The sequence below is a fragment of the Mercenaria mercenaria genome, chromosome 4, assembly GCF_021730395.1.
Source record: "Mercenaria mercenaria strain notata chromosome 4, MADL_Memer_1, whole genome shotgun sequence".
Taxonomy (NCBI): domain Eukaryota; kingdom Metazoa; phylum Mollusca; class Bivalvia; order Venerida; family Veneridae; genus Mercenaria; species Mercenaria mercenaria.
Window position 1 is genome coordinate 4,417,509 of NC_069364.1, and position 27,600 is coordinate 4,445,108.

The 27,600-nt window shown below is 37.0% G+C and overlaps 1 protein-coding gene across 1 annotated transcript; it reads left to right on the forward strand.

Annotated features, from left to right (window-relative positions):
• LOC123550864 (SET domain-containing protein 4-like) lies at nucleotides 1-26,314 on the forward strand. The gene is made up of 9 exons (XM_053540019.1): nucleotides 1-232; nucleotides 12,111-12,237; nucleotides 14,384-14,804; nucleotides 18,198-18,365; nucleotides 18,455-18,471; nucleotides 18,650-18,754; nucleotides 20,919-20,999; nucleotides 22,307-22,439; nucleotides 26,089-26,314. The coding sequence occupies exons 1-9, from the start codon at nucleotides 49-51 to the stop codon at nucleotides 26,182-26,184; spliced, it is 1,332 nt and encodes a 443-aa protein (XP_053395994.1). The 5' UTR covers nucleotides 1-48; the 3' UTR covers nucleotides 26,185-26,314.
• The last annotated feature ends 1,286 nt before the right edge of the window (nucleotides 26,315-27,600 follow it).

Consider the following 27,600-nt stretch of genomic DNA (forward strand, 5'->3'; position numbering starts at 1 on the left):
CTGAGTTACTCCCCTTACATAACTCGCGCCATTTACAATACAAATTGCATGGAAAGAAATGCGTACAATGCGAGGCTCGGCAGAAGAAATAGAGAGAAAAGGAGACGAGTTAAATGTGTGTCTAACAGTTTCATGAAGTCCTGTGCTCACGAGGAAGGTTTTGTTAAACTGCGACAATGGATGACACAAAATTATGGATTCAGAAATTGCTTAGTTCCAGCTTTGTTTCCAGGTAGCAGTTACCATAGGCCACATTGATTACCTTCGCTATTGATTTTTTTCCAGAAAACAATTGAAGCAAATGAGTGAAAAAATTGTTTTAATAGTACAGTCAACTTGCCAATAGTGGATCACTGCTAAAGTAAATCCTGGGAGAGAAAATACCAAGGTCCCTACTGGGGCTCGAACCCTTGACCTCATGATCCGTAGGCGGAAAATCTAACCACGTCGCTAAAGGGTTAACTCAACAGCAAGGCTGTTGGAAGTGGCCTATAAACCTACTATCACTACACTTCTCCCCCTTTATTTTTCAGAGCTTACCAGCTCGAGATCTCCAGAATGACACTCGATGCCCACTGCATGAGTCCGTCAAACACTTCTGACACCATTAAAGTAAATCCTGGGAGAGAAAATACCAAGGCCCCTACTGGGGCTTGAACCCCAGACCTCACCTCTTGATCTGTATGTGGACACACTATAACCACTTCGCTTAAGGGTTAACCCAACAGCAAGGCTGTTGGAAGTGGCCTATAAACCTACTACCACTACACTGCCAATAGCAGTTGTATCAAGCATATCCCTACTAAAATATCCAAATCCTGTGCCGACTTGCCTTGGTTAACTCCCAGAATTATCAGGCTTATCCACAAGCGTGATAAACTCTATCACAAACTCAACAAATCCCCAAATCAAGCTAAGAACCAGAAACTGAAGTCCCTAAAATCCTATATACAAAGGCAAATAAGAGCCTCATACTGGTCATACATGGAAAACGTCATCTTTAGCCATGATTCCCAACCTGGTAGAAATAAGAAATTCTATAGCTTCATCAAACATAACAAAAAAGAAAATGTCGGCATAGCCCCTCTCAAATCAGATGGTTTCACCCATACTGATCCAGTCACTAAAGCAAACATCCTTAATAAGCAATTTGAATCAGTTTTCTCCCCACCTAAGCCCCTAAGCCTTAAACATTTGTGCTCCAAACTGTTAACATCCCCTTCCTCCCTAATGGACCAAATAAATGTAACTCCAGAGGGTGTTGACAAACTCCTTCTTGGCCTATCCCCACATAAAGCTTCAGGGCCAGATGAATTATCCCCCCGTGTTCTCAAGGAACTTCATCAAGAAATCGCCCCCGTCCTTTGCCACATCTTCAATTTATCCCTAAATACAGGCATTGTCCCTCAAGACTGGAAAAAGGCAACAGTTGCACCAGTCTTTAAAAAAGGTCTCAAATCAAAACCCAGCAACTATCGACCAATTTCTCTAACCTGTATTGCGTCCAAACTCCTTGAGCACATCGTGGTTTCAAATCTTATGTCCTTCTTTGACAAACACAATATTATCAGCCAGTTCCAGCATGGTTTTAGGTCGGGTCATAGTTGCGAAACTCAGCTTATTAATTTCACCCAGGAACTTTATAGTAATTTAGAAAAAGGCCAACAAACTGACGTCATCGTAATGGATTTTTCTAAGGCATTTGACAAAGTCGACCATTTGAGGCTAATTTACAAGTTACATTCCCTAGGTGTTAGTCCCCAAATAACTAATTGGGTCAAATCCTTCCTCTCTAATCGTACTCAGAAGGTCGCAGTTGAAGGTCACCTGTCCAGCGAACTTCCGGTCCTGTCTGGAGTTCCACAGGGGTCTGTCCTTGGGCCTTGCCTTTTCCTTGTATACATTAACGACCTGCCTGACTCAGTCAAATGTAAAACCTGTATGTTTGCAGATGACACCATCGTATACCTCACTGTCAAATCAAATAATGATAGCATAGCCCTTCAAGAAGATCTCCATAAATTAGAAACATGGGAAAGAGTCTGGCAAATGGAATTTAACCCCGACAAATGTGAAGTCCTTAGAGTAAGTAGGAAGAGAAATCCCTTTATATATCCCTACAGGTTACACAATACAGAGTTAAAGTCCACCTCATCAGCTAAATATATAGGAATAACTATCTCCAATGATTTGAACTGGTCACAACACATAGAAAACATAACTTCTAAGGCAACCTCTTCCCTTCGATTTATTCAGAGAAATGTCAAGACAGATAACATAAAGGTCAAAGAAGCTGCATACACCACCTATGTCTGCCCACAGCTAGAATACTGTTCAACTGTGTGGCATCCCTGGCAGAAAACCCTCACCCATAAACTTGAACGAGTCCAAAGGTCAGCAGCTAGGTATGTTATGAATGATTACAACTATACAAGCAGTGTAACTGAAATGTTGAAATCCTTAGAATGGAAAACTCTCCAGTACCGTAGATTAAATTGTTCATTGTACCCCCCGACAACAAAGTTGTAAGGGGGGGTATACTGGTTTCAGGTTATCTGTCCGTCTGTCTGTCTGTCCGTCTGTCCGTAGACGCAATTTTGTGCGCACCATCTCTCCTTATCCCCTTGACACAATTTAATGAAACTTCACACAAGTGATCAGTACCAACAGTAGTTGTGCATGCGGCATGTTAGGTTCTTTTAGAAAAAAAATTTGCAGAGTTATGGGACTTTGTTTTTTTGTTACTATACTATATACATAGACACAATCTTGTGCGCACCATCTCTCCTTATCCCCTTGACGCAATTTAATGAAACTTCACACAAGTGATCAGTACCAACAGTAGTTGTGCATGGGGCATGTTAGGTTCTTTTAGAAAAAAAATTTGCAGAGTTATGGGACTTTGTTTTTTTGTAACTATACTATATACATAGACACTATCTTGAGCGCACCATCTCTCCTCATCCCCTTGACACAATTTAATGAAACTTCACACAAGTGATCAGTAACAACAGTAGTTGTGCATGGGGCATGTTAGGTTCTTTTAGAAAAAATTTTTGCAGAGTTATGGGACTTTGTTTTTTTGTTACTATACTATATACATAGACACAATCTTGTGCGCACCATCTCTCCTCATCCCCTTGACACAATTTAATGAAACTTCACACAAGTGATCAGTAACAACAGTAGTTGTGCATGGGGCATGTTAGGTTCTTTCAGCGACAAAAATTGCAGAGTTATGGGACTTTGTTTCTTGTTAACATACTATGTACATACAGTCTGCATATGCAATCTTGTGCGTGCCTAATCTACCAAACCCTTACACACAATTTAATGAAACTTCACACAAGTGATCAGTACCAACCCTAGTTGTGCGTGGTGCATGTTACATTCTTTTAGATAAATATTCTGCATAGTTATGGGACTTTGTTTTTTGTTACTATACTGTATACATACAGTCTATATACATACAGTCCACATAATTATGCAATCTTGTGTGCGTCAAATTGCAATGTACTGTGTCAGTGCATGCGGGGGGTACATTCATCACCTTTAGTGATAGCTCTAGTTACTTTTGTTTTACAAAGTAAGGACCCAGACCGTTGCTATTGACCAAGGTTACTTGACCCCCACTAGAAATCTTAACTACTTGATCCCTTATTCCAGCACTCAATACTTTGCTAACTCTTTATTTCCCTAGAACCATCCGTCTCTGGAACTCCCTCCCCACATCAGTCAAAGCTAGCCCCAGCCCCAGTATCTTTACAGAGAAGCTGGCGGCGGTCACTATGTAATTCTTCCATTCTGTCCTATTTTAACTGTAGCATACTGTCCTTTTATCTTTTACTTTTAATACTGTAGTATACTAAATTTCTTTAACAACTGTTTCTCTGACAGCGCCGACCAGTCATAATCGGAAATCGATTGTTGGTTGTACCGATGTAGATGTAGATGTAGATGTAGATAGTGGATCACTTGAAAATAAAATGCGAATCTCTCTGAAACATGGAGAGTATCAGAGTATACAATATTTAAGTATGCAGTTATATAGACTTGTCACTTAGCAATTCTTAGACAAAAGAAGATGGATCTAATCTAAATGAGTTTGAATTCCATGAGTGGATAACTCCTGCAACCGTGCTTCCTGATTTGGATTTTAGCACTCTTGAATTCTTCAAAGTAGAATATTTTTGAGCATACCTCATAGTTTCTTAGGTAAAACCACACACATTTGGTACAGTTTTGAAGAGTAAAACATACACTTTCATAGGAATAATGTGATTTTGAATTTTTGATTGACTTCGATGAAAAAAAAGTGTCATCAAGCAGAGGCGGCCATTCAACCAATAGAGGATTGATCACCCATTTCAGAAATAAAAGGATTATTCTGCTTAAAATACAAATCAATGCTTGATTTGATGTTGTAATGGTTTGAACTGGCAAATGTAGATATTGAAATAAATAAGGTTCTATGCATCTGTATTTCGATTTTAGTTTTAAATATAGTTGGTGCTAATTATTCATAGAATTATAACTGTGAAAACTAGCGCTATATTCTTCTACTTCTACTACTTCTATGGGGTTACTCCCAACAATTATTTACTGATCATAACTGGGAGGTCGGGGACAGTCTGTTAAAATCACTTATGTTACTTCTACATAACATGATGGATTAGTGCATGAGAGTATTTAGACTGACAGTGAAGCTCGCTAGGCTTTCACTGGCCTTGATATTGTAAGGCAAGTCATTCCAATAACAAATAGTCCTGGGAAAGAAAGAGTTCATGTGGTATTGTGTTCACGAAAAAGGAATACCGGTAAGGTAGTTGAGATTTGACTGAATAAGATGGTTGCAGTCTACCAATACTGTGTTATTACTGATTTTATACAACATGATTAATGAAACTTGTTTTATTCTTTCTTCTAGTGTTTGCCATTTGAGAGCTTCTAGCATAGATGTGACACTGCTAAATTGGGAGTAATTATATAAAATATATCTAGCTGCAGCAGTTTGCACCCATTCTATTTCATATGTTAATTTTTTCTGCCGTGGATGCCAAATTGTACTACAATACTCTAACTGAGACCTGACATAAGTTTTGTAGGCTGTTTCTTCAAGACTTTGATCATTGCTCTGGACATTTCTTTTTATAAATTTAAGGGTGTTTCTTGCTTTAGATGATATATTTTCTATATGTTTTTTCCAGTTAAAGTCTTCACTGATGGTAACCCCAAGATATTTAGCATTTTTTGTTTCTTTAAGTTGTGTGTTATGAAGTTTATAAGGAAATTTGACGATGTTTTTCTTTTTAGCTCACCTGAGCAATGCTCAGGTGAGTTTTTGTGATCACTCAATGTCCGGCGTCTGTCTGTCGTCTGTCAACATTTAGCTTGTGTATGCGATAGTGGCTGTATTTTTCAACTGATCTTCATGAAATTTTGTCAGAATGATAACCTTGATGAAATCTAGGCCAAGTTTGAAAATGGGTCATCTTGGGTCAAAAACTAGGTCACTAGGTCAAATCAAAGAAAAACCTTGTGTATGCGATAGAGGCTGTATTTTTCAATTGATCTTCATGAATTTTTGTCAGAGTGATTACCTTGATGAAATCTAGGCCAAGTTCGAAAATGGGTCATCTGGGGTCAAAAACTAGGTCACTAGGTCAAATCAAAATAAAACCTTGTGTATGCAATATAGGTTGTATTTTTCAACTGATCTTCATGAATTTTGGTCAGAAAAATTACCTTGAAGAAATCTAGGCCAAGTTTGAAAATGGGTTATCTGGGGTCAAAAACTAGGTCACTAGGTCAAATCAAGGAAAAACCTTTTGTATGCGTTAGAGGCTGTATTTTTCAAGTTATCTTCATGAATTTTGGATAGATTGATTACCTTGATGTAATCTAGGCCAGGTTCGAAAATGGGTCATCTGGGGTCAAAAACTAGGTAACTAGGTCAAATCAAAGAAAAACCTTGTGAATGTGATGGAGGCTGTATTTTTTAATTGATCTTCATGAATTTTGGTCAGAATGATTATCTTGATGAAACTAGGCCAAGTTTGAAAATGGGTCATCTGGGGTCAAAAACTAGGTCACTAGGCCAAATCAAAGAAAAACCTTGTGTATACGATAGAGGCTGTATTTTTCACCTGATGTTCATGAAATTTTGTCAGAATGATAACCTTGATGAAATCTAGGCCAAGTTCGAAAATGGGTCATATGGGGTCAAAAACTAGGTCACTAAGTCAAATCAAGGAAAAAACTTGTGTATGCGATAGAAGCTGTATTTTTCAATTGATCTCCATGAATTTTGGTCAGAATGATTGCCTTGATGAAATTTAGGCAAAGTTCGAATATGGGTCATCTGGTTTCAAAAACTAGGTCACTAGGTCAAGTCAAGGAAAAACCTTGTGTATGCGATAGAAGCTGTATTTTTCAATTGATCTCCATGAATTTTGGTCAGAATGATTGCCTTGATGAAATTTAGGACAAGTTCGATTATGGGTCATCTTGGGTGAAAAACTTGGTCACTAGGTCAAATCAAAGAAAAACCTTGTGTATGCAGTAGGGGCATTATTTTACACCGTATCTTCATGAAATTTGATCAGAGTATTTTGTTTGGATGAAATCAAGGTTGAATTTGAATATGGGTCATCTAGGGTCAAAAACTAGGTCACCCGATCAAATTAAAGAAAAACCTTGTGTAGGCAATAGGGGCTGCATTTTACACTGGATATTCATAAAATTTAGTCAGAATGATTGCCTTGATGAAATCTGGGCCAAGTTCAAATTTGGGTCATCTGAGAAACATGTTTACACCGTTATGATGTGTTTCTCAGGTGAGCGACCTAGGGCCATCTTGGCCCTCTTGTTTGATATTCTAATATTTTCACATTTGTCAGGATTGAATTCCATAGACTGTTGGTTTTCCCACTCTTCTTGTTAAGATCTTTTTGCAGTTTTTGTGAGTCAGTTTAGGAATCAATAGTTAAGGATGACTACCAGTGTAATAGGCCTTAATTTCACCAAAAGCGTACATACAACTTGTTAATGTAAGCTTTGAAAATGTCAAACGATAGAAAAAAGGTGCATATTGACAAATCATATAGTGACAGAAGTTCTCAAAAAATTTCCTTTAGATTACCTCCCCTGATAGTTTTGGTTTTTAGTGTACATAGTGATCCGCTATTGGCAAGTTATCAGTAGGAGTGTTTTACAGGCTGGTCACATTGCCCGATCAATGGAGTTGTTATTATCACAAGGAAGTGTCTAGCCGTCCGGTAACTGAACACCTTAGTCAGAGTAAATGTATGCGAGTTGTGATATTGTGATTTTTGCTCAGGTCAATATCTCTCCTTCACATACAACATAGGAAGGACCTTTTCTGTAGTGAACCATCCGTGACGATTCTACATGGAGATTTTTAAATCTCAGTTTAACTATAAAAAAATATTACTATAATTTTAAGATACTTGGAAAGAATATCCTTTTTAGCTTGACTATTCAAAGAATAGTAGAGCTATTGGACTGGTCCGCGTGTCGGCGTTGGTGTCTGCGTCCGTGTCGGCATCAGTGTCCCACTTTGGTTAAGTTTTTGTATGTAAGCTGGTATCTCAGTAACCACCTGTGGGGATGGATTGAAACTTCACACACTTATTCACTGTGATAAACTGACTTACATTGCACAGGTTCCATAACTCTATTTTGCTTTTTAGCTCACCTGAGCACAAAGTGCTCAGGGTGAGGTATTGTGATCGCTCACCGTCCGGCGTCCGTCCGTCCGTCAGTCCGTCCGTTGTACGTCCGTCCGTCGTCCGTCCACACTTTCCTTTAAACAACATCTCCTAAACCAACAGGCCAATTTTGATGAAACTTCACAGAGATGTTCCTTGGATGGTCTTCTTTAAAAATTGTTCAAAGAATTGAATTCCATGCAGAACTCTGGTTGCCATGGCAACCGAAAGGAAAAACTTTAAAAATCTTCTTCTCAAAAACCAGAAGCCCTAGAGCTTAGATATTTGGTGTGAAGCATTGCCTAGTGGACCTCTACCAAGTTTGTTCAAATCATGACCCCGGGGTCAAAATTGACCCCGCCCCAGGGGTCACTTGATTTTACATAGGAAAATCTTAAAAAATCTTCTTCTCAGAAACCAGAAGCCCTAGAGCTTAGTTATTTGACATGTAGCATTGCCTAGTGGACCTCTACTAAAATTGTTCAAATCATGACCCCGGGATAAAAATTGACCCCGCCCCAGGGGTCACTTGATTTTACATAGATTTCTATAGGAAAATCTTCAAAAAAAATTAAAAAATAAACCAGAAGGCCTAGAGCTTAGATATTTGACATGTAGCATTGCCTAGTGGACCTCTACAACATTTGTTCAAATCATGACCCCCCGGGGTCAAAATTGACCCCGCCCCAGGGGTCACTTGATTTTATACAGGAAAATCTTCAAAAAATTCCTAAAAATAAACCAGTAGGCCTAGATCTTAGATATTTGACATGTAGCATTGCCTAATAGACTTCTACAAAAAAAATTCAAATCATGACCCCCGGGGTCAAACTGACCCGTCCTATGGGGTTACTTGATTGTACATAGAAAAATCTTCAAAATTTTCTAAAAATAAACCAGAATGCCTAGAGCTTAGATATTTGACATGTAGCATTGCCTAGTGGACCTCTACAAAATCTGTTCAAATCATGACCCCCGGGGTCAAATTGACCCCGTCCCATGGGGTTACTTGATTGTACATAGAAAAATCTTCAGAATTTTCTAAAAATAAACCAGAAGGCCTAGAGCTTAGATATTTGACATGTAGCATTGCCTAGTGGACCTCTACAAAATTTGTTCAAATCATGACCCCCGGGGTCAAAATTGACCCCCGCCCCAGGGGTCACTTGATTTTATATAGGAAAATCTTAGATATTTGATATGTAGCATTGCCTATTAGACTTCTACAAAATTTGTTCAAATCATGACCCCCGGGATTAAACTGACCCCGTCCCATGGGGTTACTTGATTGTACATAGAAAAATCTTCAAAATTTTCTAAAAATAAACCAGAAGGCCTAGAGCTTAGATATTTGACATGTAGCATTGCCTAGAGGACCTCTACAAAATTTGTTCAAATCTTGACCCCCAGGGTCAAATTGACCCAGCCCCAGGGGTTACTTGATTGTACATAGGGAAATCTTCATAAATTTGCTAAAAATAAACCAGAAGGCCTAGATCTTAAAGCTTTAGCTAAGAAATTTGTTCAAGCAAGCAACTCTACTCAGGTGAGCGATATAGGGCCATCATGGCCCTCTTGTTTACAAAATTATGCCCCTTTTTCGACTTAGAAATTTTTGGTTAAGGTTTTGTATGTAAGCTGGTATCTCAGTACTCACTAACGGGAATGGATTGAAACTTCACGCACTTGTTCACTGTCATGATCTGACATGCACTAAGCAGGTCCCATAGCTCTACTATGTTTTTGTTTTTTCAAAATTATGGCCCTTTTTCCACTTAGCATTTTTGGTTAAGTTTTTGTATGCAATCTGGTATCTTAGTATCCACTAATGGGAATGGATTGAAACTTCACATACTTGTTCACTGTCATGATCTGACATGTAATGCACAGGTCCTATAACTCTACTTTGCATTTTTACAAAATTATGCCCCTTTTTTGACTTAGAAATTTTTGGTTAAAGTTTTGTATGTAAGCTGGTATCTCAGTGCTCACTAATGGGAATGGATTGAAACTTCACACACTTGTCCACTGTCATAAGCTGATATGCACTGTGCAGGTTCCATAACACTGTTTTGCATTTTTACAAGATTATTTCCCTTTTTTGACTTTCGTCTTCATTCAATTGACAAGGCTGTTGAATATTCGAGCGTTGCTGTCCTCCGTCAGCTCTTGTTTTCCTTCCATTCAATTGATGTTTATGTGAATAAACGTCAAAATACGAGTTTTAAACAATGCACCCTAAAGTTTACACACATTTTACATGTCTCCGCTTCGTGTCATGTGATCAATAATTGCACTGTCAGCTGTACTGATATGGAAGAGTGTAATGGCGGACATATAAATACAGCAAGGTAGCCAAATGAAACATACAGTGTTTAAGCTTTATTAACATGTTTTACTGTTATGTTACGTGTCTGCTCTGTAACTCTTGAACCCCTTGAAGGATTTTGAAGAAACTTGACACAAATGTTCACTACATTGAGACAACATGCAGAGCTCTTGTTTCGGATGACTCACTTCAAGGTCAAAGTCACACGTAAGGGTCAAATGTCATATGACTTTGTTTCGTGTCCGCTCTGTAACTCTTAAATTGCTTGAAGGATTCTAAAGAAACTTGGTACAAATGTTCATCACATCAAGACGACATGCAGAGTGAATGTTTTGGATGGCTTGCTTCAAGGTCATGGTCACACTTAGGGGTCAAAGGTCAAATGACTTTGTTTCGTGTGTTTACTGCTCTGCATTGTGGTGTTCTTGTTTTTATTGGCAGATCCCTTTTTAGCTCACCTGTCACAAAGTGACAAGGTGAGCTTTTGTGATCGCCCGGCGTCCGTCGTCCGTGCGTGTGTAAACTTTTGCTTGTGACCACTTTAGAGGTTACATTTTTCATGGGATCTTTATGAAAGTTGGTCAGAATGTTCATCTTGATGATATCTAGGTCCAGTTCGAAACTCGGTCACATGCGGTCCAAAACTAGGTCAGTAGGTCTAAAAATAGAGAAACCTTGTGACCTCTCAAGAGGCCATATTTTTCAATGGATCTTCATGAAAATTGGTCAGAATGTTCACCTTGATGGTATCTAGATCAAGTTCGAAACTGGGTCACGTGCCTTCAAAAACTAGGTCATTAGGTCAAAAAATAGAAAAACCTTGTGACCTTTCTAGAGGCCGTATTTTTTATGGGAGCTGTATGAAAGTTGGTCTGAATGTTCATCTTGATGATATCTAGGTCAAGTTCATAACTGGGTCAACTGTGGTCAAAAACTAAATCAGTAGGTCTAAAAATAGAAAAACCTTTTGACCTCTCTAGAGGCCATACTTTTCAATGGATCTTCATGAAAATTGGTCAAAATGTTCACCTTGATGATATCTAGTTCAAGTTCGAAACTGGGTCACGTGCCATCAAAAACTAGGTCATTAGGTCAAATAATAGAAAAACCTTTTGACCTTTGTAGAGGCCATATTTTCCAATGGATCTTCATGAAAATTGGTCAGAATGTTCACCTTGATGATATCTAGGTCAGGTTCTAAACTGGGTCACATGCGGTCAAAAACTAGGTCAATAGGTCTAACAATAGAAAAACCTTGTGATCTCTCTAGAGGCCGTATTTTTCATGAGATCTTCATGAAAATTGGTCAGAATGTTCACCTTGATATCTAGGTCAAGTTCAAAACTGGGTCACATGAGCTCAAAAACTAGGTCACTATGTCAAATAATAGAAAAAAACAACGTCATACTCAGTTCAAAACTGGGTCATGTGGGGACAGGTGAGCGATTCAGGACCATCATGGTCCTCTTGTTAATTTCTTTTGATTGATCTTGATTATGATTTTTTGACCTTCTTGTCCTTAAGTGCAATGATAACAGGTGAGCGATATAGGGCCATTATGGCCCTCTTGTTTCTTCACTTACAATAATTATTTCATTGAATTACTTTCCTTTGATTTTAATATTAAATAGCTTGTTTTGTAATTTTCTGTAATTGGCCATGGGGAAAACCAAGACCACTTTTCTGTGGTACATCATGGATGGTACCGCCAAATGTTAGGTGTATTTTGACATATCTGTACCTGGTAAGGATTTTTTTGTGCACTTAGAATTATTTTTTTCTGTGGACTTGGATTTTTTTTTTAAATTTCTTCCCTTTGTTCTTCTGTCCTTTGGGCTATCAAGTTCTTTAAATTTTGCTCCCATCCTCCTCTGATATAACCCTTTGGGTGTATATTGCCCCGCTTGGTGGAGCTGCACAATAAACATAACATAAAATTAAAAACAGTTCTATCAGTTCAATTTTGAGAAAAAATACCTTTAACCCATCTTTGTTTTACACAGCATACATGCAGAAATTATATGTAGTTAACATAGTTTTGTGTTCTACAGAAACTGGAAGAGGCTTGATGACAAAAAGAGCTATCAAGTCAGGGGAGATAATTGTGTCTTTACCACATTCTCTGTTAATCACCACAAAAACTGTGCTGGACAGTGAAATTGGACATGTAATAAAAAGGTAAAAATGAGCTGCAAGTACCATGTTCTTTCATCAGTATGAAAGCAAATATGCATATGCATGAATTTGAATAAAACAGTCATTAATAATGTTTGATACATCCCAAGTATTTCTTTAATACAGTTTGCCTTTTTTGATTGTAAATGTCTATACATTCTCTTCATGCTTGGTTATGCTGTTAACTTCATAAAGGTTCCACATTTTGCATGTACATACATGTATATAAACATTTTGCATTTTGTTTGTTTAAATTGTTAATATTGACAGATATACCAGGATAAGAAATACACCCAATGCTTCTTAATTACTGTGCTAAAATTAAATGCAGTTGATTTTTGTTCAACTTAGATATACAATTTGGTATCTGATTATAAGAAAACAGTACTTATTTTAACCCTTATCATACTGGACATGATGATTCTGCCTTTACAACCAGTGTAGATCATGATCAGCCTGCACATCTGTGCAGTCTGATTGTGATCTGCACTGTTCGCCATTCAGTTAGTATCTTTTTGGTATGCACTCCTTTTAACAGTTAATGGTACTGTCCAAATTGAAAGATGGACAAGTTCATTATAGAAATTTAGCCAGGTAAGGGGGAAGGACCAAGATAACTGGTTGGTGAACTTCATTTTGTTTTGTTAGCTCGACTATTCGAAGAATAGTCTAGCTATTCTACTCACCCTGGCGTCGGCGTCGGCGTCACACCTTGGTTAAGTTTTTGCATGCAAGTACATACAGCCATCAATTAAAGGCATATAGCTTTGAAACTTATTTTTTCTTTTTCTAGGTCAATTACCAACCTCTCTGGGTCAAGTCCCATAACTCTGACATGTATTTTGAGCAAATTATGCCCCCTTTTGGACTTAGAAAATTTTGGTTAAAGTTTTACATGCAAGTTACTATCTCCAAAACTAATGCAGATATTGATTTGAAACTTCACATGTGTCTTCGGGGTTATAAAACTAGTTGATAGCAGCAAGTCCCATAACTCTGACTTTCATTTTGGCCAAATTATGCCCCCTTTTGGACTTAGAAAATTCTGGTTAAAGTTTTGCTTGCAAGTACATACAGCTATTTCTAAAAGGCATATAGATTTGAAACTTATTTTTTCTTTTTCTAGATCAATTTCCAACCTCACTGGGTCAAGACCCATAACTCTGACATGTATTTTGAGCAAATTATGCCCCCTTTTAGACTTAGAAAATTTTGGTTCAAGTTTTACATGCAAGTTACTATCTCCAAAACTAATGCAGATATTGATTTGAAAATTCACATGTGTCTTCGGGGTTATAAATCTAGTTGATAGCAGCAAGTCCCATAACTCTGACCTTCATTTTGGCCAAATTATGCCCCCTTTTGGACTTAGAAAATTCTGATTAAAGTTTTGCGTGCAAGTACATACAGCTATTTCTAAAAGGCATATAGATTTGAAACTTATTTTTTCTTTTTCTAGATCAATTACCAACCTCACTGGGTCAAGTCCCATAACTCTGACATGTTTTTTGAGCAAATTATGCCCCCTTTTAGACTTAGAAAATTTTGGTTAAAGTTTTACATGCAAGTTATTATCTCCAAAACCAATGCAGATATTGATTTGAAACTTCACATGTGTCTTCGGGGTTATAAATCTAGTTGATAGCAGCAAGTCCCATAACTCTGACCTTCATTTTGGCCAAATTATGTCCCCTTTTGGACTTAGCAAATTCTGGTTAAAGTTTTGCGTGCAAGTACATACAGCTATTACTAAAAGGCATATAGATTTGAAACTTATTTTTTCTTTTTCTAGATCAATTACTAACCTCACTGGATCAAGTCCCATAACTCTGGCATGTATTTTGGGCAAATTATGCCCCCCTTTTGGACTTTGAAAATTCTGGTTAAAGTTTTACATGCAAGTTTCTATCTCCAAAACTAATGCAGATATTGAATTGAAACTTCACATGTGCCTTCGGGGTTATAAAACTAGTTGATAGCAGCAAGTCCCATAACTGATATGCATTTTGGTCAAATTATTCCCCCTTTTGAACTTAAAACTCTTTTGATATTTAACCTTTTTGGGTAATATTTTCCTGCTTCTGGGACAATATTTCGAATAGTCGAGCTTGGCTGTCTTACGGACAGCTCTTGTTTTATTTTTTTGTAGATGGAAACCTAAACTATCACCACAACAGTGCCTGTCAATATTCCTGATCTGGGAGAGAAACAAGCACACATCTTCCACTTGGTTCCCATATATTAACCTTCTACCTTCCAGTTTCACTACACCGGCTTATTTTTCACAGACTGAGTTAACTTACTTACCTACAGCTGTCAGATCTAAAGCTGTGAAAGAGTGTGAAAAACTTGAGGACACATTTAATGAAGTGAAACAGTTTAGCATGAAACATTGGAATGAGTTTTATAAAATGCTGACATCTGATGTGTATAGATGGGCATGGTATGTGATAAATACAAGAAGCGTGTTTTATCAGAGCGGACAAAGTGAATATCTAAGTACAGAGGAACCTGATACTATAGCGTTAGCCCCATTCCTGGATTTACTAAACCATTCTCCTGCAGCTAATGTAAGGTTTTTACACTTTTTTCCATTAACTTTGCTTATGAAATTATTTGACAATTTCTAGTTGTATCAAATTAGTTGCAGTAAATATAAAAAAGACAGTGTCAATAGAACTGTGTTGAACGCTGTGTTCCAGTTAGTTTTTTTTCCTAACATAATTTTTGTTCTTTCCATATTAAAAATGTTCTGTAGGAAAACTGGTCAAAAAAATGAAAATCTATTTTGCTGTGGTCTTCATTACATCTTGAGAAATAAAAGAAACTTTTTAGCTTTTAGCTCGCCTGAACACAGTGCTTGGGATGAGCAATTTTGATCACTCACAGTCCGGCGTCTGTCCGTCCGTCAGACGTCCGTCCGTACACACTTTTCTTCAAACAACATCTCTGTGTGGTGTAAGTTGATGAAACTTAGCCTGGATGCTCCTTGGCAGGATGTTCCTTGGGTGGTCTTCCAAAATTATTCAAATTGTTCCACTTGATTGCACATATGGGCTGCTAGAGCTAAAAATAGAAATATCTTCAAATGACGTCTCCACCTAAACCGCTGGTCCGATTTTGGAATAATTTCACACAAATAGTCCTTATGTAACCCTCTACCATGATTATTCGAATTATTCAGATTTGTCAAAAACATAGCTGCCAGGGGGCGTGGTCACTTTTTCCTATATGTAGTATATAGTTGAAACTTTAAAGAAACTGCTGGCCTAACTTTAAAATAATTTCACACAAATGTGACCCTGTACCAAGATCATTCAAATTATTTGTTAAAAAACATAGCTGCTAATGGGCATGGTCACTTTTCTCTTTATGTAACTATATAGTGGAAACTTTAAAAATCTTCTTGTATGAAACTGCTGACCCTATTTTAAAATAATTTCACACAGATGGCGCTTGTGTGACCCTCTATGAAGATAATTGAAATTGTTTTGATTCCTGAAAAATCATAGCCGCCAGAGGGTGTGGTCACTTTTAGCTGTTATTATATAGTGAAAACTTAAAAATTCTTCTAAGTCTTTTTTGTGACCCTCTACCAAGAGTGTTCAAATTATTTTTTTTTCAAAAAACACTGCAGTCACGGGACATGGTCACTTTTTCCTATATTTATATAGTGGAAACTGTCAGAAACTGATGGCCGATTTTAAAATAAGTTTACACAAATGTTTCTTGGGTGACCCTTTACAGAGGTTATATGAACTATTCTGTGTCATCAAAAAACATGGCCGCTAGGGGGTTTGGTCCTTTTCCTCTGTATGTATGTGGTGGAAACTTTAAAAATCTTGTTAGATGTTCAGGGTTTTTTTTACCAGTAGGGGAAGGGGCCCAGGCCTGTGATTTATGGGAAAAATAGCTCGGTATTTGGGCAATTGGGAATAAAAACCTGATGTAAAGTCAATTTTAGGGTAAAACTGCATGATTTAAAAGAAGTTTTCTGAGGGGAAGGGTCCTATTAACGGCCTATTATAGAAGGGAAAAAAAACTCTGATATTGTCTCTTAGTATTGTATGTCATCATTGTTCAAGCAAGAGGTGTAACACAGGTGAGCGATCTAGCGCCATCATGGCCCTCTTGTTTATTTTAAGATACATACGTGTTACAGTACTATGACAACAATATGCATGAGGTTTGGATTTCAGTATGTACATGTACATAAGAACACATCAACTGCTGAACATGTAGTAAAGTTATGTACATAATTAGTTTCTGCTCTTGCTTGCCCGAAGAAAAATATGTTGCTGCATATACAAAAAGTTACACAAGTGTAAGACTATCAAGTATCACATTTACAAACACATTCTGACTGTGTATAGTATAATTGTGTGAAAATTCCAATGCTCTAAATTTTGACATCTCGAGCTAAGTAAAGAATATAAAGTAAAGAATGAAATCCAGCGTGTACTTGAACACTTATAAGTAAGGAAACTCAGTAATAAGTGGGTGGTGGTCCAGATGTAAAACACTTGGACTGTCAATCCAGAGGACATGGTTTAGATTTCCAGCCATGGCAATGGCTTTTCTGAAATGCTGTTCAAAGTATTTCTTACTTATACATTACTGGTTCATAATAATGCATTGTGGCCAGAAAGTTGTGTAATGGGACTGTAAACTGGGAATTGCAAGAACCAAACTGTCTGATAAAAAAGACCTGAGCTGTGTAAGCTGGACATGTATGTGTCTAAAATTTCTCTCTCTGTTCTTGCTCTTTCCGTCTGGTCAGATCACTTTGTATTTATGCCTCCAGTCGAAGAAGCAGGGGTATATTGCTTTGCACCTGCCGGTCATGTCGGTCTGTTCGTCTGTTTGTCAATAGAGTGAATGCTTTCCTCCCAATATCTTGAGATCCACTTGACCCATAACATTCAAACTTGGTAGCATGATAGGGCTCATGGAGTAGATGACCCCTGTTGACTTTGGTGTCAATAGGTCAAAGCTCTAGGTCAGAGGGGCCTGAACGTTGAAAACAGTTTCCACTCAGTAACTTTAGAATCAGTTGACCAAGAACATTCAAATTTTATAGCATGATTGGGCTTATTAAGTAAATGACCCCTACTGTTCTTGGTGTCAATGGGTCAAAGGTCGGTCACATGGGCCTAAATCTTGAAAACAGTTTCTGCTAAATTGTTTGAGAACCACTTGACCCAGAACCTTAAAATTTGATAGCATGATTGGGCTTATGAAGTAGATGACCCTTAAAGTTTTTAGGGTTAGTAAGTCAAAGATCAAGGTCACAGGGGTTTAGGACCTTGAAAACGGTTTCGGCTTATTAACTTGAGAACCACCTGACCAAGAACCTTCAAACTTCCGACAGCATGATTGGGCTTATAAAGTAGATGACACCTATTATGTTTGGGGTCAATAGGTCAAAGGTCAAGGACACAGGGACCTGGACATTGAAAACTATTTCTGCTCATTAAGTTGAGAACCACTTGACCAAGTATCTTCAACACCCCTATTGTTTTAGGGGTCATAGTGATCATGGGACTAAAAATGGGAAACCTTTAATGGGGAGGGGGGGGGGGGGGGGGGGGGGGGGGGGGGGTGCATACATGTTTTACAAACAACTCTTGTTCTGATAGAGGATGAATTTTATGGTAGTTTTTGTATGTAAAGTACCTTTGAACATGTTTATCATGAAAGGATGCAATAGGACTTTGATATAGAAATAGAAATATGAGCTGTGCCATGAGAAAACCAACATAGCGGGTTTGCGACCAGCATGGATCCAGACCAGCCTGCGCATCCGCTAACAGTTTCTTCAATTCCAATAGGCTTTAAAAGTGAACAGCATGGATCTTGACCAGACTGCGTGGATGCGCAGGCTGGTCTGGATCCATGCTGGTCGCAAACCCACTATGTTGGTTTTCTCATGGCACGGCTCAATTATTTTGTCTTTGTTACAGATCAAAGCTGGTTTTAATCCAGTCAACAAGAGTTATGAGATTATTACAAATGACACCTACAAAGCTTACGATCAAGTGTTTATATCTTACGGTTGCCATGGTAACCAGAAACTTTTCTTAGAGTATGGGTTTTGTGTGCCAGACAATCCTGATGATGAATTTGAAGTTGTTTATGGTAAACCTTTGAATTTTCCCTGAATTTATCTTTTCTTTATTTTTTATGTGTCAATAAATGTTTGGCCAGTATGACATTGTAGATGTTATATAATTTAGTGTAATTTATTGAAACTTCAAGTAACATAAAATGACATGGATGTGTTACTTGAAAAGAAAAAAATACCTCTTAAAATCAATGGAAATGCTTAGGCCAACCACAGACTGAAGGTTTTTTATAAAGCTCCTAACATTGATTGATCATCGCTCAGATTTTCAGGCAATGAATATTAATTAAGAATCTTACTATTTTTTTCAGAAGATATTGTCAAGGCATGCAAGCACTTTGCAGTTGAACATTTATCCAAGAAGATGGAATTGCTGCAGGAACATGGTTTACTGAAGTAAGTTGCTGAGTACATTTCATTGTCAGTGACAGAAAAGAGTAAAATGTACCCAGTTTTGCCAGACATTTCAGAAAAACATGAAAACTAAGAATATTTTCTTCTTACCATGATTATCATTAAAAGTAAATAAGAATGTGAACTATTAATATTAATTAATGTCAAGTTTAAAATTTGTTCATCTGGGGGTCAAAACTAGGTTAGGTGAGCATTGACCTTCTTGTTGGGTAAATGGGTTAAAGGCAGATGTTCAAGGGACATTCAGATTGAAAATGGTTTCAGAAAGATGTCTGGGAAATGCCTTCAGCCAGCATACATCATAGGATAATTGTTTAACAAATAATGATTGTTTAATACTATATACTAGCTGAAGTCACAGTGAATTCACAATAATATTAAGGATCAAAGTCCCCTATAAGTAACTGGAAGATTGAGTCTACAGTTGACAAACCTCAAAGGATGATTGTATGTGGTCAGTGAGTAAACACTGTATTCTTAAATCTGAAAATCAATGATACAGTGGTGCGACTTAGACTGTCAGTGATTAACGCAGTGGAAACATTTAGGCCTACTGTTGCCAGACTTAGTAGGTTCATTGGCAGTAGATAATAGGTGACAGACAAGTGGATCAGTTAACCAGATTACAAGATTTTTTAACTGGAGAATCCTTTTGCAAGAAATCTTAAAAGGTTATTTGCTCATGATCACATCATGACACGTTTTGTTTATTTGGTCATTAAGTTAAGGGTCAAAGTAACCACTAAGTATTATCACTGGCATAGGTATGGTTAAGACAGTAGTGTACATACACAGTTACACCTTGATTTTATGGTGTGTATTTATATTAAGCACACATCTCTTTCTGTAAAAAGAAGCATTTTTGTGCCCACCCATGAGTGGTGGGGGCATATAGATTTGGTCTTGTCCGTCCGTCCGTGCGTCCGTCCGTCCGTCCGAAGTTCGTGACGCGCCTAGCTCGAAAAGTATTTGATACAAATTGATGAAACCTTGCATGAGTGTTTATCATGATATGAACTTGCGCACCTCCTATTTTTCGTCTGGCTCCGCCCCCTATTTTCAGAGTTATGGCCCCTGAAATAGTAAAAAATGCACATTTTCACCTTGTGACACGCCTAGCTCAAAAAGTATTCGATATAAATTGATGAAACCTTGCATGAGTCTTAATCATGATATGAACTTGTGCACCTCCTATTTTTCATCTGGCTCCGCCCTTATTTTTAGAGTTATGGCCCCTGAAATAGTCAAAAATTGCGCACATCCTATTTTTCATTTGGGTCCGCCCCCAATTTTTAGAGTTATGGCCCCTGAAATAGTCAAAAATACACATTTTCACCTTGTGATGCACCTATTTAATATAAATGGTTGAAAACTTGCATAAGTCTTTATCATGATATAAACTTGCACACCTCTAATTTTTTGGCTGGCTCCACCCCCTATTTTTAAAGTTATGGCCCCTGAAATAGTAAAAAAATGCACTTTTTCACCTAATTATGTGCCTAGCTCAAAAAGTATCAGATGTAAATTCAAGAAACCTTGCTGGAGTCTTTATCATGATGTGAACTTGCACACTTGGCATTCCTCTTGAGAATCTTAGCTCTTATTACAGAGTTATGGCCCGTGAAATAACCAAAATAGTGGATTTTTTGTTTGTGATGCTCATAGCTCAAAAAGTAAAGGGCCTAGAATAATGAATCCTTTTCATAAAATGATTGTTGAGGCTATACCCCATTAAGACTGCAAACATTTGAATTATCGGCCCTCATTTATGACAAATGTACCAGTGGGGGGCACACCCTGTGTCCTACAGACACATTCTAGTAATTATAAAAATAAAACAAATTAGCATTTAAGGAAGTACTTTAAAGAGAGAAGTTTTGACCGGCGAGTGATTAAGATCACTGACTTTGGCTTCTGCTCAGGATTTAGAAGTATTTCATGTTAGGAGGCTATCCAGATAGCTTGCAGAAGAAGTTTCTCTTAGGTGCATTCCAAAGCCTGAATAATGCCTGGAGAGGTGTGTTTGGTCAACCAAAGCTGGAAAATTGCCATATGATCCAAACTCTGTCGGTATGCCTCATATTCAAATAAAACAAACATGCATAAAATGTTTACTTTATCAAGAAGGATTTCCATTATGTTTCAGGTCTTTGATGTGCACCAAAGAAGGTTTGTCCTGGAAACTGCTTACAGTTTTTAAAACATTGGCTATGGATTGGAATCAGCTGTAAGTATCAGAATATATTTGCTCTTTATGTGTAGTTAGCTAGGTTTACAGGGCACAAGATTTCAATATAGAGATTGCCAGTTTATTCCCCAGTTGAGGTAACTGTTCCCTAGGATGATTTGACAGGCCACTTAAGATCAGAAGTCATTTGTCGTCCACCTTTGAGGGCAGTATTCAGTTACTTTAGAACATGTCAGTTCTGGTACAGAATCCAGGATAGTTTAGTTCACTGGCCTTATTTAACTGTAGCATTTTTTGAAAGGCGATGTCAGACAAAAAAATGTATTTATTTTGTTGTTTATGTAAATCGCTTTAACTGTGTTGTTGTATCATTTTATGAGGTTTTGCATCAATGTTTTAAGACTGTTGCAGTACTTACATATTTCAGCCAATGCTGGAACCAGGTATTTACAGATGAGGCAGCTTTACCAGAAGTACTTCCAGCAGCAAACAACATGGCCAGTTATATTCTGCAGCAATATATAGGTACTTACATATTTCAGCCAATGCTTGAACCAGATGTTTACAGATGAGGCAGCTTTACCAGAAGTACTTCCAGCAGCAAACAACTTGGCCAGTTGTATTCTGTAGCAATATATAGGTACTTACATATTTCAGCCAATGCTTGAACCAGATATTTACAGATGAGGCAGCTTTACCAGAAGTACTTCCAGCAATAAACAACTTGGCCAGTTGTATTCTGCAGCAATTTATAGGTACTTACATATTTCAGCCAATGCTTGAACCAGGTATTTACAGATGAGGCAGCTTTGCCAGAAGTACTTCCAGCAATAAACAACTTGGCCAGTTGTATTCTGCAGCAATATATAGGTACTTACATTTTTCAGCCAATGCTTGAACCAGGTATTTACAGATGAGGCAGCTTTACCAGAAGTACTTCCAGCAGCAAACAACTTGGCCAGTTGTATTCTGCAGCAATATATAGGTACTTACATATTTAAGCCAATGCTTGAACCAGATATTTACAGATGAGGCAGCTTTACCAGAAGTACTTCCAGCAGCAAACAACATGGCCAGTTATATTCTGCAGCAATATATAGGTACTTACATAGTTCAGCCAATGCTGGAACCAGGTATTTACAGATGAGGCAGCTTTCCCAGAAGTACTTCCAGCAGCAACAACATGGCTAGTTATATACTGCAACAATATATAGGTACTTACATATTTCAGTCAATGCTTGAACCAGGTATTGACAGATGAGGCAGCTTTCACAGAAGTACTTCCAGCAGCAAACAACATGGCTAGTTATATACTGCAACAATATATAGGTACTTACATATTTCAGTCAATGCTGGAACCAGGTATTTACAGATGAGGCAGCTTTCACAGAAGTACTTCCAGCAGCAAACAACATGGCTAGTTACATTCTGCAGCAATATCTGACAGAAAATACACAGCTAATGAAATATGTTGAACAGGTTCATTTAAATTAATTATTAATTTGACTAATTAATATTCAACTGGTACATTTGATTCATTGACTTACAGCCTTTGTGTCATGTCATATTTTACCAAGAGTTTTTGTTTTATAATTGTATCTACAGATATGTAGGTCAACTGGGATTATTTCTTACTGTGTATGTAATGAAACATTACTTCCTTATGCTGTGGGGTAACTAAGATACAATATGCAATATTCAAGGAACTTTATTTATAGTTGGTTATGAATTAAACTATAAATACTAGCTATCAGCTATTTTGCAACAAAACAAAGTCATAATGAAAATAAAACAAACATGTGTATGAATAAAGGTAAACACTACATAATTTGTTTAATACTTTAAGGTAAAAAATTGTAAAGTTAAAAGTTAAATTGCAAATAGAGTAACATCTGAGTTAAGAAAGAAATGTAGATTTAATCCTTTAAATATATAAGAAAAATAAGCATAAAAACTAGAAATTTACAGATGGATATGCATATTGCATTAACTAACATACTAAATTGAATATAATTATAATACATGCAGTTTATGTACAATATAAGATGTAAGGTCAGTCCTATAGAAGATTTGGTGAAGAAAATGCAAGTATTATATTATTAATGGCCAAACAGTGGACTGAATACCATTTTTGAATAGATAAAATATAAGTAAAAGCAAAATATGTGTCAAAGAAAAAGTTAAGATAGTTAAATGTGTGATAAAATACTTTAGAAGATATAATTTTGAGGTAAAATGTGGTACAGTTTATGATTAACCCTCAACATGCTGGACATAATTGATTCTGCCTTTGCGACCAGTGCAGGTCATGATCAGCCTGCACATCCGTGCAGTCTGATCAAGAACTGCACTGTACGCCATTCAGTCGGTATCTTTTTGTATGCACCCCTTTTAACAAATAATGGTACTGTCCAAATTGAAAGATGGAGAAGTTCATTATAGAAATTTAGCAGGATAAGGGTTAAGATTTACTTCCTGTTTATATGTGTAAATGAAAAGCAGGGAAGTTTTCAGTATTCACTTTTGAAATCATTAGAAAATATAATGGAGAGTACTAGAATCTAGTAAATATTATATGTTTAGAAATGCAATTTTAAATTTCTGACATTTACTTAATAAATTTACGTGGGCTAGAAAATATTAAAATATTTTACAGTAAATCATACAGTCTAGGTGGGTGTTCAGAACCACTCTAAAATGCAAGTGAGGTTCAGTGACTGGTCTGACATGTGAACAAATTATGATAATTTGTGAAACCTGTATTAATTCTCAAATCAGAAAATAAGGCTAAAAGTAATATATGTAAAAAAATTTGAATTGATTCCTAAATTGGAATATTTGTGATATATGGCTATCTTGTGAAATGGTCATGGCTATTTACGTGAGTACTTACTTAAGCAATTATTTATTAAGAGTTAGCAAATACCCTTTTTAACATAAAATTTTTTGTGACAGTATAGCAAAACTATGCCACTTTTTCAACTTAGAAATTTTTGTTAAAGTTTTTGTATATAAGCTAGAATTAAGTTGAAGGGCTTCAAATAGTTGTGATCAGTGTCATTACACAGCTCTTGTTATTGCTTGATTACTATGTTATTGAACTGGACATTACACACTCATTTTGCAATACACTGTTATGGGAATTCATTTTTGTAAATAAAAATCAGTGTGACACTAATATAAACTTTATATGATGTTATTACTTCCTAATCACAACATACCTACAAATATGACAACCATTAATAACATAATTTAATGATACATATCAATAGTATCACTGAAACCCTGTCACAATCTGTCCCTTTTCATATCCATTACATTAAAGCCTCATCTGACCTGCACTGTTCATTGTATACAACACGTGCTCTCTTCGCACTCTTCAACATATTCTCTGTTGGCACAAAGGAATAGCACGGGGAATCCATATTCTCTTTTATAGCCAACAGATTTTCTAGAGTTTTCTGCTTTAACTGCCCCTATAGTCTGATTGCACTTTCCGTAATCTAGAGAATAATCTCTCAGTGTCTGCATTACTGTGTGATAGGGAAAGGCAGGCGAATGCCAGTACACATAGGTTGGGAAAGTGTTTCTGTCCAGTGGGAATGGTTATTTTGTAGATGTCATGCCAGTAGCTGCCCATTGAAGTCATTCCATAGTTAAATGTGGGTAGCTCATTTTCCTCCGCCAAACACAAGTCTTGAAATTCGTCTTTCACCTTCTGACTTGCCAAACCTGGGGTAAATCTGTCACTGAGTTGTGCAACTGAAAATACACAAGCAGATAATTAAAAAAAAACTTAAATGTGATTTTTAAAATAAGAATTAAAAAGTTATTGATAGTCATGCTCCAACTAGAATCACCATTATGTTACATCAAAGATGTTGTTTTCTATATTGAGGTAGTTATCAAAAGAAATGTGAACTAATTTATCATTGCTGATACACAGAACAGATGAACAAAGATATTGCCTATTGGCTCATTTTCTGGAAAACTTACCAGAGACTGCACTGACATCCCCTCTCAAGTCTGGGTTCAGAAAAGCCAGGGTTTGTAGAATGGTATCGTCGAACGGAAACTTCTGAACTACTCGTTCTGCCAGCTCAGTGTAGAACTCTCTTGCACTCCTAAAAAAACATCACAAATGTATCAATTATTATACTTCACATGAAAATGTGCAGTCAGTACTGAAGATATCTTTCAACTGGATATTTATCAACATCATTTATTACCAAAGAAGTAAAAAAATATAATTATGCAAATGTATAAATAATGTATCAATTATCATACTTCACATTCCTGAAAATGTGCAGTCAGTACTGAAGATATATTTCATTTGGATATTTATCTGCATCAATTATTACCAAAGAAGTAAAAATATAATAATATTGCTTCATTTATCCTATACTTTGTTTTAATCACTTACTTAAAGAAGGTTTCAACAGCTTTGGAGTCAATGTTGGGGTTGGAGCTAAGGTACTGTCTGACACCCATACCAACAGCCAGGTTGTCATCGTCATGCTGGTTGTCAGGATTCTTGAAGTCCACCTTAGTAACGTTGGTAGCACTGGTAATGACCCTTATCTTGACAAACTTGCTGAGCATGGTTTTGAAGAAACGCTTCATCTCTGGATGCAGATAGCCCACCATTGCCTCATTTGCCTACAATAAAAAAAAAGCACTGAACAAAATAGTCAGCATTACGCATAATAATCACATACTTGTCGTCTCAACCATTTACCTGGAAAATTACCATTGCCCGATAAAACCAGTTCATTCTTACACTAGCACAGTCTACAGACAGCTGAAGAGGTTAGATCCCGTCCCAGTGTTGCAGATCGGCATAGCTAAAAATCTGGACACAACATGCTTCACTACCGAATCATGAACTCTAACCAGAATGGCGACACATTTATCTGATCCCTCGTCATTACTCTCATCAATGAGAACACTGAACTTTTCACGTTTACACAAATCAGTAACATTATTACTGAGTTCAGATGTTATGTTGTCCCCTTATGAATATATTTACTTCAATGCCTTCCACATATTCTAATTTGATTGTTGTTTTTTATCAGCATCATCAGTAATGTGTAATGAATGTTTCTGAAGTATAATGTTTTCTTTTCAGACTGTATCAAGTACTGACAACCCTGAACATGTTGACATTGCAAGACAACTCATATATATTGAGAAACATATTTTGACGGCGTCATTACCTTCATGAAGCTTTAAGTGAACATGATGTTAAATTAATGAAAGGAAAATTACCAGAGTCATTGTCAATTGTATGAACTTAACTTTGTGAAACTGTGATATATAAAGCTATAAAAAACATTTTTAGTGGTATTATTTTCCAGACCTGTTATATATGTGTGTTTTTAGCGGACCAGAGCACGAAGTGCTCTAGGTGAGCTATTGTGATCGCCCACTGTCCTTTGTCCGTCTGCAGTCCTTCCATCTGCTTCTGTCCATCATCCGTCCACACTTTTCTTCAGATGAAATCTCTCTGAAACTTCTGGTCAGAATTGCACCAAACTTGGCCAGTAGCATCCTGCCATGGTCCTCTGTTAAGTTTATTCAATGTTTTAGTTTTGCCCCTTTTAGGGGCCTCCAAAGCTAAAAATTGAAATACTTTTAAACAACTTCTCATGAACTGCTGGATGCATTTTCATCAGACTTGATCTTAAACATCATTATAAGGTCCTCTCCAAAATGTGTTCAAGTGAGAAGGCTTGGCCCCTTTCAGAGGGGTAACTAGAGAAAAAATTAGAAATACTTTTAAACTACTTATTCTCATGAAGCACTTTATTGATTTTCATCAGTCTTGATTTTTAGCATCATTGTAAGGTCTTCTCCCAAATTTGTTCAAATAAGGGTACTTGGACTTTTTTAGAGGCCGCTAGAATTAAAAATAGAAATACCTTTAACTGACAACTTCTAATGAACCATGTGATGGGTCTTCATCAAATTTGATATGTAGCATTATTATAAGCTCTGCTCTTAAATTTTTTTAAATGGGGGCGCTAGATTCGGATGGTCCATTGGATCTTCATCAGACTTGATTTTTAGCATTATTATAAGGTCTGCTCCCAAATTTGTTCAAATGGTGCACTTGGCCCCTTTTAGAGGACACTAAATCAAAATATAGACACGCCTTTAAAGGCCTTCTTCTTGTGAACTGCTTGATGGATTTTGATCAAACTTGGTATGTAGCATCCTATTATGAACCCCATCAGATTTATTCAAATAGTTTCTGTTTGTCCCTTTTGTGCGCTGCAAGATCTAAATACAGAACTACCTATAGACAACTTCTTATGAAGCTCTTGATTGATCTTCACTTAACTTGGTCTATCATTTTTAGCTCACCTGTCACATAGTGACAAGGTGAGCTTTTGTGATCACCCTTCGTCCGTCGTCTGTCCGTCCGTCCGTCCGTGCGTCAACAATTTCTTGTCTGCACGATAGTGGTTTCATTTATGATTTTATTTTAACCAAACTTGCACACAACTTGTATCACCATAAGATCTCGGATCCTTTTTTGAACTGGCCAGATCCCATTATGGGTTCCAGAGTTATGGCCCCTGAAAGGGCCAAAATTAGCTATATTGACCTTGTGTGCACAATAGCAGCTTTATTTATG

Bases quoted from the DNA above. Each gene is read 5' to 3' on its own strand.
- LOC123550864 (XM_053540019.1), top strand. From the start codon at position 49: ATGGAAAGAAATGCGTACAATGCGAGGCTCGGCAGAAGAAATAGAGAG. The intron at 233-12,110 runs GTAGCAGTTACC...TGTGTTCTACAG, and splicing joins AGTTCCAGCTTTGTTTCCAG to AAACTGGAAGAGGCTTGATG. The intron at 22,440-26,088 runs GTTCATTTAAAT...TTTTCTTTTCAG, and splicing joins TAATGAAATATGTTGAACAG to ACTGTATCAAGTACTGACAA.